This window comes from Telopea speciosissima, chromosome 9 (assembly GCF_018873765.1).
Source record: "Telopea speciosissima isolate NSW1024214 ecotype Mountain lineage chromosome 9, Tspe_v1, whole genome shotgun sequence".
In the NCBI taxonomy this organism is placed as follows: domain Eukaryota; kingdom Viridiplantae; phylum Streptophyta; class Magnoliopsida; order Proteales; family Proteaceae; genus Telopea; species Telopea speciosissima.
In genome coordinates, this window is record NC_057924.1 from 598,665 (window position 1) to 617,176 (window position 18,512).

An 18,512-nucleotide genomic window follows, 5' to 3' on the forward strand; every position below is an offset into this window, starting at 1 on the left:
TGCAATATCACCCTTGAACATAGCATGATTAGATGTGCAGACCATGCAAGTTACTTGGTCTGTGCAAACCAGAAAACCTTTAACCAAAATGAAACCAAAAATTACTGAACTAAATAAATTATCATTCATTTCACTTGAAGGCTCCGAAACAATTATACACACTGAAATGACCAAATTGATTGAAACTATTAATATATGTTAGGGAAGAGAGGTTTTATGCACGGTCGTTCAAACAACCGTTAGATGGGGTGAGGGGTGTACCGTACTCCTTCATCCCCATCCAACGGTTGTGTGTGACTCCATCATGCACGGTGCAAAAAACCTTTTTGACTTATGTTATAAACAAAAATTTTGATAGAGCGGACTGAAATTTACAATTGTGTCTTCATATGATAATCATAGTTTTAGTTGGAAAACCAGATTTTCGACTCGTCCTTTTGAAAATCTGATGATTTGGGGAGGCAATCCTGGTTAGGACAACAAACAAAAATTTTAGGAATTTGTTTAGTTGTAACTAAATTATGGTCTATGAATAATATATGACCTAATAACTTGAGTGTTTTCGTTAAGTTAAAACTTGGACTACCTCCAACCTAGTCTCGTAATTTTTTAAACCTAAGCAAATCTTCAGGACTCCTGATCAGGTTTCATTCTTTTTGTACTCTCAAGTGACTTGTCCAAATCAAGACCTAGTTTTCCATCTATGAAAAACAAAAACCATCTCACCCAATTTTTTTTTAATGCTATGCTCCTACCCCTTACGATGCGTGTGTTGGGTTTCCAGTCTCCAGTAAATAGTCTTCATGCATTTCGTATTGCAATAGAAACTCATCATGGTTTCAAAAATTGGTATCAGATCGATTCATGCATTTCGTATAGCAATGGGAACTCATCATGGTTTCTAATTTTGAAATCAGATCAATCGAATTGGAATCGCCGATTCAGATACGGATAGAAAACGGCACTAACATATTCAAAACCTTGGACCTCATCAGTAAACGATCCATATACGACAAATTTACAAGACAACGTAACCATTTCAAGAAACCAGAAAATGGAGGGAACACAGTCATTAGGGACCCAGAATCATAAGCTTAATGTCATATATGAGCGCATATCCTAGTCCACAATAAATTCACATAAACTCAACCAGAACCATCGAAAAGCATAGAATCACAAAGTGCCTAGCTAAATTCAAACTCTTTAGACATCCTAGCATTTTCCTCTTATTTACTTAGAATATAAGCCAATACAATCCTATAAAGAGGCATAGTAAGGATTCTATCCCATGGCATATTTCTGGGTCCAACCACGGGCAGTTGACTCGTACTTGGCCCTATCAGTCTTGTACATGTGAGCAATCTCTGGCACCAAGGGATCATCAGGGTTTGGATCGGTAAGCAGAGAACAGATTGAGAGCAGCACCTGCAATACTCAGATCTAATTAAAAAAGTGAAAGCCAACCACAGATTACATCATTACAGCCACCACTCGGGAACATGAATCCCCATCAAATGGCACCTTAATCTTCCTGGGGAAAGCAACAATCAACATCAATGACCAAGGGCAAACCACACTAAAATCTTCCATCTCAATGGTTATTAGCAATTCCCTCAGAAGATCCATGTGGTACCTATACTATTCAAGTATGGGTATTGGATCCATGACTGGTTGGTAATGCCATGGCAGCATCGTTCATTATCTATCTCAGAGAGTACAATAATTATTGGGGACCCAAAGTGAACTTAGTTCACAAATCTAACAAATCCCAGGTACCATGATCTGAGGAAGCCCGGGAGCCCTACGGGATGTCAATCTAAAGAGTTGTAAAGACTTGAAAAACTAGCAAGTTGGGAACTGACTCTTGGGATGCGAGACTGTCCATCCAAATCCAAGTTTAACTAGAAGAATCAGTCTGATGATTTAACATCTGTTGATATCAGCTGTTGGAGATTAACCATATATAAAAAAACAGTTGCATGGATTATAGAAGCAAGTCACCTTGGATATTGTAAGGGCTGGGCTCCACTGCTCTTTGAGAATGTCGAGGCAGATACTCCCATTGCTGTTGATGTTAGGATGGAAAACTTTGGTGCGGAAAGCAACCTAACAAGATTCTCATTTGAGATTCTCCAAATAATCCAAAGCAAAATAATAATAATAATAAAAGTGATACACATTAAATAGACAATATCAAACCATCTGATGAGTCATCTCTAAACACTTGAAAACAAGGTATTCATAAAAGGAATTGGAATGGAGAGGGATGGTCATCTCAATTGAAAAAGCTTAAGAGTCGGATCCAAAGAAAAGCCGGAATCAAGTTGATTGAGGGTTAAGAGGGTGAACCTCGGCGCAACAGTAAGGTTGCTCCATTGCAATCTACTGGTTGCAGGTTCGAGTCGGGAAACAGCTTCTCTGCGAAGCAGGGGTAAGGCTGCGTACATTATGACCCTCCCCAGACCCCACAGAGTGGAGCCTTTTGCACTGGGTACGTGCTTTTTTTAAGTTGAGGGTTAAGAAGGAATGTTTACTGGAAGAATTTAGGATAGCCAGTAGGTAAGAGAGAGACTCTGGGTTTCTGGATGAACGTTGGTAATTGGTCAGAGACCCCACTGACTGGCTGGGCAAACATGGTAAACGTTTGGAATGGTTGAGTTTTTGGTTCTAGGCTAAAACAGTTAATTTGAGAGCATATAGTGATAAATTATTGGCCTGACAAGTTTTAGAGTATAATAAGTTGCAGAAAATTGTAAGAGAAGAAACTGATTAGGAAAAAAAAAGATATTCTACACCCACGGATAATGCCTGAATCCACCTGGAAATGGAAGAATCCACATTCACACCATGAATCCAACACATAGCAAGAGCTTTCTGTATAATCCAGTAGTGACAAAAAGTACAAGCTTATAAATACACCTAAAATAAAACACCAAATCTTGGAATCCTAGCATCCACCCAAATAACAATGACCCACACTAAGAGGATCCTCCAGACAACAGAAACTGTACATTGGCTAAACTACCAATACGATTAACTGCTGTTTCATAACCCAAAAAAAAAAAAACTACTGAATAAACTAATTTGGGAGATCATCTATAAAATAAAGACTCAAACAAAGCCAACTAATTTCATCCCAAACCAATTTCTAATCCATATTGAACGTAAAGAAATTAAAAGGAAAACAGAACTTAAAACCTACAGGCCAATCATTTTCTCTCCCTTGTTTGAGCTCCTACAGTATCAGTGAACATGTTTGATAGTTTTCACATTATGTTTCTCATCAACATGGCAATTCTAAATTCAAACCAAGTGAAAAAGATGATGGTATTGCTCAAGGAAAGGATAAGTGTCTTAAGGATCAGGACCTCTAACAACATTTATTCAGTTAAGAAAGGATTTGATAATAGTAGTAAGTAAATTTAAAACTAACAAAGTCACAAACTCCGTTCCACTACAGACAATATCCTCTTGTACCAATAAATAATTATTGTTTTAACATGTTCTAAATAAATTCTGATATATTATTATTCTTTAGCATATTCATTGCCACTTGACTCTATTAACATATGCACATCATAGAACTAAAACTCGCGAGATCTCTGTTTTCCAAGGGGTCGAGATGAGACTCAATACAAGTTCTAAAAGTGCAATATCTCGGTCGAGATCTCAGGTATGACCCAGATCTCAACCCATCTTATCCTTTAAAAGTATTGTAACTCGACAGAACTCAAGATATCTCGATCGAGTTCTGTTCAGAACCTCTTTTCTTCCCCTATGAAGGCTGTGAGCTCATTTTACCTCCGGATTTCAACGTACAACCTGCCAAAGAGTTGATTCAGCTACACAATTGAAGGATTCAGGTACAAAATTGAAGCAATTTTCAAAGGTAAAATGAGCTCACAGCCTTCACAGGAGTCAGATTTTGGGCCCATATTCCCAGTCCCAAACCAGCCACACCCATACATGCCTCAATATGACAGTAGCAGTGGATCTCACGCCTCAAGGCAACCGCCTCCCATGTACACCCTAGGATAGGGGAATTGTCATATGTTGATGACAACACTTATATGAATGTTGTGCCAAACTATGTGCAACACTACAGCAACACTATGACATGGGAATTCTATGTGGATAGTTTTGGGCCAGAATTCATTAATCAATCACATTTTATGTAATGTAAAATTGTTAAACACAAATTGATGTATTGTACACTTTAACATTTCTAATGCTTATTTAAGTTGTTTTACATTAATTGAATGTTTTGATTGCTTTTTATTACTAAATAATGTATAGAGTAGGGTTTTTTATTACGTCGTCGCTTACCAACCTAGGGTCCGAAGTGAAACTCATATTTGGACTTTGTTTTTGCAAAATCTGATAGTGTCATTGTGTTTAAATGGTCTAAAATAGGCTGAGTACCAAGTTTCAGACCCAAACTAGGTCTAAAACCCAACGAAACCAGGTTTCGAGTTGGAAATGCAACAGCTCGACCGAGATCTCGAGATATCTCAAGAATTCGGTTTTCCAAGGGGTCGAGCTCCAAATTTTAGTTCTATGCACTCAACTTGTCAACTTCAATAAGCTAATGTTTTTACAATTCTCCAATTACAAATTTTTTTTCTTTCAATTTTTCCTCCATCTCTTAAACCCAAGAAATTGAAAGAACCAAATTGTCTGAACAAAACTTTTGTCTCAAGGAGCCTTTTGAAAAGATTAAAATACTGTGCAGATATTTTATTTTTTTTTCTATTTACTAAGAAAAAGTGTGACTCCAGTAGTTTTTAACCATTAGCCACGAAATAATAATGTGCAACAGTATACATTAGCATCTGAACACAAACATTGCACCTTATTGTAAGGCATAAGACACTGAATCTGCTTGACCTCAAACTTTACTCTTTCTTCATTTGGCTCCACAGTTTCATGGCACTTGGTCATAACTCATAAGGTCACCAGATTGTTGTAAAGACACCCCCCCCCCCCCCTTCAATTAAAAATATGTCAAAAACTTATTGAACTTGTTGGATTACACTAGCCAGACAAAAATAGGAGGATACCACCCCTCCCAAGGATCACAATTTCACTTGTCATTTCAAGGAAATATAACAGCTGCAGTAACCATTAATGTGAATAATAATGGGGAAACTTCACAAGACACAAAGATTATCATATATGTATTAACATGGCATAAGCAAACCCCAAGAAAATTCAGAAAGATCTAAACTGTTCTCTACAATTTCAAAATTCAGAAGAGAGAATTTTCTCAATTGTTCTTTAATAGAAGCATTTAGATGAGATTTTGATTTACTATTAAATAAAGGCATGCATATCAATATTAATATCTACCATATAAATAAAAATAGCTGTAACTACCTTGGGGGGCTTGAAAGGGTAATCTGGGGGGAAGTGAATGGTTACGAGAAAGACACCCCCAGCAAATGGGCTGTCTGCTGGGCCCATAATTGTTGCTTGCCAGTGGAACATGTCCTCAGCTACAGGCCCTAGAAAAAGTAAATATCTGAAGTCATACAACTGCAACTACAAACTCTATTTTGATGGACAATTGATATAAATGCAAGTATGATGATACACAAGAACTTAAAGCCTGGATCAAACCATTAAGAGACATACCCCAAAAAGAAAAGTAATAAAAGTTAGGAAACTAGAAATCACATATCTAAAGTACTATCTGACGCATGAACAATTTCTTGGACCAGGCTAAACCCGTTGGGGGACCCATATGAAGACGAACTGGGTCCAAGTGGGTTTCAGGGTTCAGTAGGCTAATTAGGATTTATTTTATTTGGGAAATATATGTAATCTTTTATTTTGGGTTAGCTATTAGACATGTAGGGAAGTTTCCAGGTTATATTGAGTTTCTATTTTAGTTGGTCTAGATTTTAGGAAGTAATTAGGAAGTATATTTTATTTCTATTTCTGTTTTAGACTTCAATTAGGAAACTTACTCTCTTTAGATATATATATATATATATATATATATATATATATATATGCTTGTAACCCAATTCGTTTGTCAGATTTTGAAGAATGAATTAATTCACTTGGTTGAAACCTCTTGTGGTTTGACTGCTTGTGTGAGCCCTTCTTCTCCCACCAGCCCTATGGAACCCATCACTGATGCAGGTGCACTACCCTAGACCGACCCAAACCTGTTTGGGTATCAGGACGGAGATGAACAGGGTCCAATTTGGGTCCTAGTAGGATTTTAGGATTTTAATTTATTTTGGGATTAACATGCACTCTTTTATTTTAATCATTTAAGTAGGAGATGGGCACTAGGATTTAGTTTCCTAATTAATTTGAGTTTCCAATTTAGAGTAGATTTCTTTTTCATGTTGGACCCATATGGGCATCAGGACGGAGCTGAAACAGGTCCAATTTTGGTCCTAGTAGGATTTTAGGATTTTTATTTATTTTGGGATTAACATGCAATCTTTTATTTTAATAATTTAAGTAGGAGATAGGCACTAGGATTTAGTTTCCTAATTAGTTTGAGTTTCCAATTTAGAGTAGGTTTCTTTTTCGTTATGAACGACCTGCTATAACCCTGCAGGTATCAACCCCTTTGGCCACAGATTCTGGGAGTTAACTCATTTCCTCAAGGGAATTCAGTCCCTTGGATATCTCACCCCAAAGTTCCCTATATAATGGTTTACTGATCTGAAACCAGATCTGGAATCCATTGTTTTGCTAGAACCTGTTTCAGAATTCTACAACAAATCTCCAGCTGCTGCTTCGTGGTACTGTAGGCTGGATGCAATCGAGCATTACGTTATCGACTTCTCCCTGAAGTTTCGGGTGAATCTGGTGGGGGGGCCAGTAAGGGAGAAGGGAATCTGGGAAAAAAACAGAGTTGCAGGGGAAGAGAGAAGAAGATGGTCATACAACCATTGCTAAGCCATTGTACCTCACCGGTAGCAATAAACAAAACTCAGAATTTTATTCATCAAATCTGCCACTTGTGTGGTTACAAACTGGTATTTAAAGAAAATTATAACTCCTAAATCAACTCTACTATTAATTAGCCTATTAAAACTAAAGTATGGAAAGGACTCTACAACAAAGTAGCCCGCTTAAAATAAAAGTTTACAAGATAAAGTCCCAACCGATTAAAAACTAAAGTAGAGTTGAAACTAAAGTATGGAAAGGACTCTACAACAAAGTAGCCTTAAAATAAAGTTTACAAGATAAAGTCCCAACCGATTAAAAACTTAATAAATAAATAAATTAAATATCCTATTGAACCCAAAAACCCAATTGGACCCTGTTCATCTTCACATGGATACCCAACTGGGTTTGGGTTGGTTCAAGGCAGTGCACCTGCATCAACTCTCCAGGTGTTGAGAAAAACTCAAATACGAGTTTTAGAAAATGAGAGTATCAGCACCACCCGATCGGCATCCACAAACATCGACTTTGATGGAGTGATGATCCAGTGCCTCTCACAATCAACCGTTACGATCTTTTGATGGCCAATAGCAGACGGCATCTTTTCGATGGGAATCTGATCGTGGGGTTTCACAACTGAAATCGGACTGTCGATCAATTCTTCAATTGCAATCTTGATCAAACCATTCACTTCCGCTTGATCGGCATTTGCATTGTCCATTTTGTCTATCCCCACCGACTCGTCCTCTAAGGCTTCTAGCACGTTGCAAACTTTATCACAGAAGCGGTTGGTACTATCTGTAAGCTCGCAAAAACTCAACCGAAGATCTCGGAAATCCGATTTGATTTCGGACTTGATATCGGACAATCCATCTTGATATTCCTTTGCAAAACGTTCCAAAAGAGTAATAAATTCAGGTTTGAATGCCATCATAAATAGGGATCTACTTGGAACAAATAAAATTAAAGGGGATGAGGTGATAAGAGACAATGACAGGGGTATTATGGGAAATTGAAAAAACAAAATAAAGAACATAATGGAACCGTGAGAGGGAGGGGCATACTTGGAAGAACAAGTTAAAAATTAGGCAGGACTAGAAAAAAAAGTCTATTAGAAGAGCAATTCTGGAAAAATTTAAGATATAAAATTAAGTAGGACGTTAGAAGGGAAGGGGGTTAAGATTGGAAATAAGAGTAAGATAGACCTAACTAGACTACAAACTAAAGTGTGGGGGATAACATGGGAAAAATGAGGTTAAAAAGAAAATCTGGTGTTACTCTCCTATTTGGATTCTGTTACTACAGAGAGGGAAACAAAAGCTTGCGACTTCGCAAGGAGGCGTGAACTTCGACTTCAACAATGATTCTGCGACTTCAACGGAAGGAGAATGACTCGCAGCGAGAACTTGAGACTAGGTGTGTTTCTTGTTTTTTCGCTATCTCTCGTTCCCTCTTCTTTATTTTTATTTTTTATTTTTTATTTTTTTCTAGTTCTCTGCCTCTCGCTATCTCTTCTCTGCACTTTTTTTTTTTAATCGGTGGAACCTAAAGGCGGGAATGTTTGATCGGTTCACAGGGGGAAAGGGAAGGCAGTGGGGATTCTATTAAGGGGAATCAGGAGGAATAGGGCTGGGTTTCAGCAAGAGATTGGAGATGGTTTCTGTGGTGCGAGGTTTCCTTTCTATTTTTATGTGTTTAACTGTAACAGCAGGGAAAACAAAAAAGGATGGGGTGTTGTTGCAATGGGATTCGATGGGGAGAGGTTATAAGGGAAGGAAAGGGATTGTATAGAGGCAGGGGATGGGTTTCAACTCTCGGTAGAGTAGAAATAGAATTAATAAGAAGGACGAAAAGAGATTAATGGGGGAAGGTGATGCAGATTCATCACCAAATAGGGCTTATTTCTTTAAAAATAAGTCTAGGGTTGGGATATACATATGTTGGGCCTTTGATTCCAAGGGTTTTCTATGTAATAGGCCACTTTAATGAGCCTAAACTAGGGGTATATAGGTTGCATACGGGATTAACCCAATACTTAATTTATTTTTATGATTTTTAATTGAACCGGTTCAAATTGGTTGCATCCAATTGGTTCAATTTAAGTGATCATGTGACTTGGTTAAGTGGTCATGTGACAACTTAATTGGTCATGTGATGTAAGTTGGGCTGGATTAGGACTCTATAAGTCCAGCCATGTTTTGAGTCTATTTCCTTTAGTATTCTAGTTTCCTAGTCAGTTTAAGTTACCTAATAGGTTAAGGATAAGGTTAGGCCATTCATTTTTAGTATCTAAGTCTATTTTTGAGTCTTCTATATAAGTTTGTAAGGGAGGCCAGCATTACATACGAATTTGATTAATAAAAAAGCTTTTGTTTGCTGCCATAGCTGCTGCTCTACGCTGTTGAGTATTGCATTGTGAGTAATATCAAGGTTGCCTTGTGAGTAATATCAAGGTGAGGGATTGGTGGACTCCGATCGTCTCCTTGCATCTTGTAGATTGGGAGGTCCTTCTTCTAGTTCTTCAATCTGCTACTGTTGGAGATCAGTGTTAATTCAAGTAAGTAGTTTTATAATTCTGCAATTTCATTCCTCTTCTTAATCCTCCACTTAACCCTAATCGATTCCCATAACCCTAGCCTCACTCTAAATTCTGTCCAACCTTATCCCTCCACTCGATCTCAGTTGCAGCCCAATCTGTCCATCAAAACCCTAAATCCAATTATGCCTAAATTGCAGAATTTCGTAACTCATCCAAACCCTAACTTCTTTATACCAAAATAACCCCCTAGACCTGCCCATTAATACCCTATAAACCCCTTTCCCAAAATCCACCCCTAAACCCTAGATCCTGAAAACACTCCATTTTTACAAGGCCTCTAACCCGAAACCCTAGATTTCCAACTTCATCCAAATCAATCCAAACCTACACCAATAGACTCCTAAAAACCTGCACATCATTACCAAATAAAACCCTAGCTCGAAACCCTAACCCTAACTCTAATTCTGCCCTAATTAGCCTAAGCTGTCCCAATCGGCCAGCCTTTGTGTATGACCCCGTTACCCTGGCTCCTAGTGGGATTACTCCTACCTAGGACTACATCAGAAGGATGATGGATCCTTTGGCTCTGATACCAATTTGGTGGAGGGCCAGTAGGGAGAAGGGAATATGGGAAAAAAACAGAGTTGCAGGGGGAGAGAGAAGAAATCGCATAAGAAGAAGGGGGAAAAGAAGAGGATGGTCACACAACCATTGCTAAGCCATTGTACCTCACCGGTAGCAATAAACAAAACTCAAAATTCTAATTCATCAAATCAGCCACTTGTGTGGTTACAAACTGGTATTTAAAGAAAATTAAAAGTCCTAAATCAACTCTACTACTAATTAGCCTATTAAAAATGAAGTATGGAAAGGACTCTACCACTAAGTAGCCCAATTAAAATAAAAGATTACAAGATAAAATCCCAACTAATTAAAAACCTAATAAATAAATAAATTAAATATCCTATTGAACCCAAACACCCAATTGGACCCTGTTCATATTCACATGGATACCATAGTTGTCATGGCGTCGCCATGGCGCCGCCATGGCGTCCTGGCGCTGGGAGAGGTGGCATATCGAGCTACGCCATGGTGGATGTAAATATATCGTTCGATATGGCTTCCATGGCGACGCCATGGCTTCGCCATGGACGCCATACCACGATATGTTGGCATATCGGTCGATATTTTGACAGAGTTAATCTATATTTTCAATTTTTCATACTTTCATATACACTAATGGATATTAGTTACACTTTCATGAATTAAACCATAGTGGCATAGTATACTAGTAGTAGTGTAGTACACTTTCATGTTGATTTTTGATGTTATAGGACATATATTATAGCATACTAAATGACATTAAAAATACGGAAAATAAAAAATTAAACATGGTCGACATGCTCGCCATGGCAACGCCATGGCGGGCGACATGTCGATATATCGACGTGACACCCTTCCACCGACTTGGATCGCCGTGACGCCGTGACAACTATGATGGATACCCAAATGGTTTGGGTCAGTCCAAGGCAGTGCGTACCTGCATCAGAATCTGAGGCTGTTTAGGTGAGTTCTATCACCCCTGTTGGAGTTCAAAGGTTGAAGAAGATAACCTTTCTTTCACGATTCCTTATTTCTTAGTCCTATCACCCCACTTTCCCATATTACCCTTTTTTCTCCCTTTATCTCTTAAATTCCTATTATACAAACCCTTCAAAAATTATCCCTCTCACTTCATACATGAGTACATGACTTATTCCCTTTTGTTTCTTTTCTTGTGAGTTTGATTCCCAAAAAAAATTACCAGATTGCCATTGAATCTTATATTTGAGTATTTCCTTGCTTGGTTGGGTCCACAAGCAACCTAATAAGGATTATTCGAACCCGGGTTTGCATTATTTGGTATCAGAGCCGAAATTCCCTATTTACAATGGCATTCGTCCCTGAATTTATTACTCTTTTGGAGCGTTTCGCAAAGGAATATTGGGATGGATTGTCCGATATCAAATCTAATTTTCGAGAGCTTACAAAAAATATCAAACGCTTCTGTGATCAAATGTGGAGCGTGTTGGAAGCCTTAGAAGATGAATCAATGGTGATAGAAAAGGTGGTCAACGAGAGTGGCAATAAGGCGGAAGTGCACGGTTCGATTAAAGTTTAGTTGAAGATTTGATCGACAATCCGATTTTAGTTGTGAAACTCCACGTTCAGATTCCCATCAAAGAGATATCGTTTGCTCATGGCCATCAAGAGATCGTGACGGTTGATAATGAGATGCACCCGACCATCGCCCTATCACAACCGATGTTTGTGGATGTTGATCGAGTGGTGTTGAACCTCTCATTTTATAAAACTCGTGGTCTAGTTTTCTCGTGGGAGAGTTGATGCAGGTGCACTACCCTGGACCGACCCAAAACCAGTTGGGTATCCAGACGAAGATGAACAGAGTCCAATTTGGGTCCTTGTAGGATTTTAGGATTGTTATTTATTTTGGGATTAACATGTAATCTTTTATTTTAATAATTTAAGTAGGAGATAGGCACTAGGATTTAGTTTCCGAATTAATTCGAGTTTCCAATTTAGAGTAGGTTTCTTTTTAACGTTGGTTTTCTTTTTTTATTTAAATACATGTAACCGTGCAAATAGTAGAAGGCATATTTGAATGAATAAAAGTTAAGAGTTTTGTTACTAGATTGGTACACATCAGGTTGTGCGACCTCTTCTCCTCTCTCCCTCTCTCCTGATATTTCTTCCTTCTCTTATTACATTTCCTGCTAACGAAATCTGGTTATGAACGACCTGCTATAACCTGCGGATATCAACCCCTTTGGCCTGAGATTCTGGGAGTTAACTCACTTCCTTAGGGGGATTCAGTCCCTTAGATATCTCTCCCCAAAGTTCCCTATATAATGGTTCACTGATCTGAAACCAGATCTGGAATCCATTATTCCGCTAGAACCTGTTTCAGAATTCTACAACAAATCTCCAGCTGCTGCTTTATGGTATTGTAGGCTGGATTCAATTGAGCAGTAGGGTTTCGACTTCTCCCTGAAATTTTAAGTGAAACTGAGGCTGTTTTCGTGAGTTCAATCACCTAAATCCTAGACTGGTTCCACAACCCCTGTTGGAGTTCGAAGGTTGAAGAAGATAACCTTTCTTTCACGATTCCTTATTTCTTAGTCCTATTACCCCACTTTCTCATATTACCCCTTCTTCTCCCTTTATCCCCTTAAATCCCTATTATACAAACCTTTCCAAAATTACCCCTCATTTCATACGTGACTTGTTCCCTTTTGTTTCTTTTCATGTGAGTTTGATTCCCCAAAAAATTACCAGATTGCCATTGAATCTTATATTTGAGTATTTCCTTGCTTGGGTGGGTCCACCAGCAACCCAATAAGCGTTATTCGAACCCGGGTTTGCATTAATCACTCTCATAGTAATAGTGGTAAGTGGTAACCAATAGCAAGTAAGAAGAACCCACTTCCATGCTATAAGAGTGGATATCATAATCATTATCCTAAGTCTACCATACAAAGGAAGAAGGCAGTGTGAACACCTTCCAAGCATAAAATGGTATATATCAGTTTCCACTTTCCCTTTCAAATCATAGACATGCCATGCTGTTACAAAGCAGAGAAACATATAATAAAACTTCCAAAGCAACAGTGTCGGGCAAAGATGGTACCAAACAATGTCATTTTAAAAGGAGTCAAGTGACCAGTTGATTAAGAGGAACTAAGAGAGCATTGAAAGTTGAAACGAACCAGCACTGCAAGAAGTAGGAGGGTCCTTTTGCAGGTCCTTTAACTCCTTCTGAATCCGTTTTGAAGCCATCAACTATTATACGAAGTCCAAAAAGAAGAGCCAGCAATCACTGCACAACCAATGCAATCTGTCAATTGCAATGACCTGACCAGGCTTAAAACATGAGCAAAAAAAGTTCTCCCACACAACCGTGTATGAAAGAATCACCTTAGCAGACACACCTATTTTTGCCATGTGGAAGAGTAATGTGGCAACTCTGGCTGTTAAATATGTAGAGGATTATCTGGATTTGTTATGTGTAAAATTACAGACCCAAACTCAATCAAATACCCCCTGCATGCTAATGAATCCCCGTGTATGTCCATGCATGCCTACTGGTAATCCGACAAATATTGGGGGATTTCTCCTATTTTCCAATGCTTTTCTTTTCCAGTTGGCAAACTCCATTTGGGCTGAAACTGGCTATGAGGAGGGGACTTTGAGTCTACATGTCCACAAAATTTCAGCCCTATCTGACCTGCCATATGGCAGATCTACATGCTGTTAAGGAGATTTTTTCCTTGACGTGCATGTAAGAAAATCAGGTTCAAAAATTATAATCCAAGTTTCAGAAAAACAAAAATCCTTCTGAAGAAATTTGACGAGCCTTTGTCTCACTAAAACAAACAAAAAGCAGGGAATAGTCATAAAGTAACCCTGTAAAAAATATATATATACCTATATATAAAGGAACATGCCCGGATTTGCTTTGACAAGGAACACTAAACGACCACAAATCCAGAACAATACCTAGACAACGAATTCAAAGTAGAAGTACAAAATGGAAACTATAGCTAAAATTCCGCTGAAAATTGAACGGAATACAGAAAATATTAAAATAAATATTCCGTGTTTTACTTGCCTTGGAAGAATGTCGATTCATGATTCATGACTCATGACTCTGTGACTAGAGAAACATGGAAATCAACACACAACCGTGATCAACCAAACAATGCAGCAAAACAAATAACAAAATCCAAGGCTTTATCCGCGACAGCCATCGAGATCCAGCAATCCCAAAATTAAACCCGATAATAGATCGACACAAGAACAAAATCAAAAGAAAAACCCGAAACCCTAAAAAAATGAGAAACTAAACATGGGGACTTGAAGCAGAACAAGGAGTGCCTTCGAATCAACAAAAAGAAGCAGCAGAAATAGGAAAAATCTTCCACAATATGGGAAGCATAGAGTTAAGAGGTTTACCTGAACTGCGAGGTTTGTCGACTCCAGGCGCTTAGGGCAACTCTTCTTTCTGTTTAGGTAGTAGAGAGAAGGAACAGAGGCTTCCTTGTAGGGTGCGCGTCTACTTCTTTGTTGCGTCGTAGACTCGTAGTCCCGTTCACACTCACACACAAAATAGAGACAGAAATGGATGACGGACCAATCCGCGGTGTTACCAAAAAAATATCCTGGATGTTACTCTTTATTCTCCCTCGCTTTTTCCCCCAAAAGCCCCTCCCCCTTCCCAACTTTGGAAATTAAAAAAAAAAAAAAAAAAAAAAACGCCCCTTGCCTGTTGAATTTACGATTGTATCCCTTTTCCCCATACTCTCGCATTAGGGGTGTAAGTTTGGCCATGTTGGCTGAACCCACTGAGCCCAATTAGGACCGGGACTGAGATACCTTGTCCCTGAGGGTGGGTCAAGACTAGAAATTTCTGCTGAGTTTAGGTCGCATTGGGTCGGATCAAATTTGAGGGCTCGGGGCCTCGGGCTAAGCCCGACCCGTCCTATCCCAGCCCTATTTCAAGTTATACTATAAAATATACAACAACAACAACAAATAAGTCTTATACATAGTCTATAATATATATTATATCAATATATATACGTCCTCTGGGAGTTGCGTTGCGAGTATTAGTTGCCTTTTAGGGCCGTTGGGCAAAAGGTAAGACCCAGTTTGCGGTTAATTTGCAACTAAGATCTCCTTCACCCTTTGGTGGATGGAAGTATACCTTAGTTAGGGGGATATGTTCCGATAAACTATGAGTAGACTTAGTAGAACCATGTCTTCGAGACTAGTCGGCGACTTCAGTTCGCCAAGTCAAGTAATTAGTAATGAAGTTCTAACAAGTGACCTTGATCAGTCCCTTCAAAACTGGACCTTACCCAAGGTCCCAACCAAAGAAGTTTACAAACAAGAATGGTATAGTTTCACTGAAACTATCAAGACTGTAGAACAAACTATAAATTACTCTCCAGATATGGAAGAGATCCAGCTCTTAGATCCTTCAAATCTTAACAAATTAAAAAAGGATTTTAATTATCTCCATATAGGACTTATACAAGTTGCCATCAAACCCCTGCACAGGGAAGGACTCAACGTAGCCCTCCTGCTTGCACTCAGGGATCAAAGGTTCCTGCAATTTGATGATTCCCTTCTAGGGATGATAGAAACAAGTCTCCACAAAGGCCCAGTTTATTTCAATTGTTACCCAGACATAAATTTATCCCTGAATGATGCAAATCTTCTGGATACCTTAAAAGTTAACATCCTTACAAGTGGTTACAAGATGAAACAAGGTTCTATATCAATTGCCATAATCCATAGAATCCAGTACAAAGCCATGAGAACTTTAAGACCCAAGGCTCTAAGAAGAACCATCAAAGGACAAACCACGTTCATAGAAACGGACTTTGTCCATTCAAGAACAGTTCACCCTAAAACGGTGAGCTGGAAAGACATTAAGTTTCCGACAAAATGGTGTCTCCAGGCACCTTGCCCGAAGTCACTTGTTGAACCAAACAGTGGCGTTGAATCTATAAACCAAGATCAAGACGGAATGGTTACTATAACATTCTAGAGGAAAGATAAACAAATAAAACCAAATCCTGAAGAGTTTGAAAGACTCAGTCAAGTCCCAAGTAGAGCTTCAACCTCTAGTTCTCTAACAAATCTCCACTTAGAAAACCAAAGGTTACATGAACAATTAAGATCCTTACATATTTTAGGATTGCATACTCCAATTAACAGTAATGTCACCCAAGGAATTTGTGAAGAACAATCTAACGAGTCTTCTCCAACAAAGGAACCAGCTTCACCAACTCAAACTGACATGCAACACGAAGCAAGAGTTGCTGTCATAACAGTAGAAGACTATGAGATAGACAAACCCAAACTCATAGTAGATTTCAGTTCACCCAGAAACGCTGAAAAAAGAGAATGGTTTTTTAGCTACTTCTCAAAAGAAAAATAACAAGAAATCAAGAACCTCTGGTACGACAAAATGAGAATCATCAAAGTAGATGTTATGTTCTTCACATATTTAGACATTTATACAAGTAATAACAATATTCCTTATCCCTTCTCAAACATCAACGCCAGTAAGAAGGTATACTACACCTGGAAATTGGCAGATTACAAGACCATAGAAACGATACACCCTCCTGGTTCAAATGTTAAATTAAAAATTAACAACACGAAAATCTTGGCAACACCTTTTAGATCTATTGAAGGTGTTTCTGATGGATCCAAGAAAATTATTGAACAGACAAATTATACAAATCAGTACTTACAAACCATAGGAAGTCAATTGATTAGAATAGAGAACTTAGTCCAAAGAGACACTCAAATAGAACAAACATCTCTAAGTCAAGCTAGTACTTCCTCAACAACAACCATGTTCAAACCTTTCACAATTTCCAACAAAAGTTTAAAAAACTTAAACAATCAAGAAAACAAAGACTTAATAAGTCAAATTTCTACAAGATTACAAAACATGGTTGTCCCAGACACACTTCAAAAGGAAACACAAGGAAGCTCTGCTTCAAATGTAGCAAACATCCAACAAATGGCTTCCTCTGAATCATCCAGTGATGATGAGAAGCAAGACCAAGTAAATGCAATAACCAGTCCGTACATGAACAATAATTACTATCCAAGACCTACTTACCCAGATCTCCAAATTGAACAAATAAGGGAATTTTTTCAAGCAAATTACCAAAGTGGTACCATCTATGAATGGAACATAGATGGTATGTCAGATTATAACTTAGCTAACAAACTTCAACAAATGACCATGGTGAGCAATGCTCGTCAGATTAAGAACATACCTGATCAAGCCATACCAGAAATTATTATTTATGGGTTTACAGGTCAATTAAAAGGTTGGTGGGATAATGTTCTCAGTCCAACTGAAAAAGAATCAATTCTGAATGTCGTTCAAACTAATGGACAAGGTTTACCAATTATAATTGAGGATCAACCAGTTGAAGACGCAGTAAACACTTTAATTTTTAGTATAACCAAGTATTTTTTAGGAGATCCCACAAGACTCAAGGATAGGTCTTTTGAACAATTATCAAACCTCAAGTGTAAAAAATTACACGATTTCAAGTGGTATAAAGACATATTCATGACCAAGGTTCTAACTAGGGAAGATGCAAATCTCCCCTGTTAGAAAGAAAAATTCCTTACTGGGTTACCTAGTTTATTTTCTGAGAAACTCAAACAAAAATTAAGAGAAGAAAACAACGGGAAAATACCCTATCAAACCCTCACCTATGATGACCTCATAAGTCTTGTACACAAAGAAGGGTTAGCCCTGTGTACGGATATCAAACTTAGAAAACAAATTAGAAAAGAATCAAAATCCTACAAGCAAGAATTAGGGGGATTCTGTGAACAGTTTGGTTTCGATTCGAAAAACATTTCTCAAAAGAAACATAAAAGCCATAGGCATAACAGGAAAAATAGATACTCAAATAAGTACAAAACCAGAAAAGAACCGGATAAAAATTTAGACAGTAGATCTAGCCCAAAGAAACAGAGACCTTACAAAAGAACCTTCCAAAAATCAAGATCAACCCAAAACACTAAGACTGGTTGTTACAACAGTGGTAAACCAGGCCACATAGTCAAATACTGTAGACTTGCAAAAAAGATTAACACACTCATAATGCCTGATGATACCAAAATCCAACTTTTAGCCTATTTGGGTCAAAACAGTTCCGAGAGTGAAACAGAAACCCAAGAAAATGAGTTGAACCAAATTGAGTCAAACAGTGATAGTGATGAACATGTTTCTCCTTGTAATTGTAGCCAAGGAGTTTTCTGTAAAAATTGTGATGATTCAGAATCATCAAAATCTATAAACATGATACAATCTAGTTCAGGACTTAAAACCTTTAACAAACCAGAAGAATTTCTCAACTTTGTTGATCAAATCAAAGATAAACATACCAAGACTTTATACCTTCAACATGCCCAAGAACTCTTACAACAGGTCTCATCAACAAAACCCCAAACTAAG

At 38.1% G+C, this 18,512-nt stretch overlaps 1 protein-coding gene across 1 annotated transcript; it reads right to left on the reverse strand.

Annotated features, from left to right (window-relative positions):
- Positions 1–1,055: 1,055 nt before the first annotated feature.
- On the reverse strand, positions 1,056–14,586 carry LOC122640583 (ubiquitin-conjugating enzyme E2 28-like). Its single transcript, XM_043833802.1, has 5 exons — positions 14,465–14,586; positions 13,219–13,328; positions 5,377–5,504; positions 2,002–2,106; positions 1,056–1,425 (listed from the first exon to the last, which is right to left on the reverse strand). The coding sequence occupies exons 2-5, from the start codon at positions 13,286–13,288 to the stop codon at positions 1,282–1,284; spliced, it is 447 nt and encodes a 148-aa protein (XP_043689737.1). The 5' UTR covers positions 13,289–13,328; positions 14,465–14,586; the 3' UTR covers positions 1,056–1,281.
- Between the last annotated feature and the right edge of the window lie 3,926 nt (positions 14,587–18,512).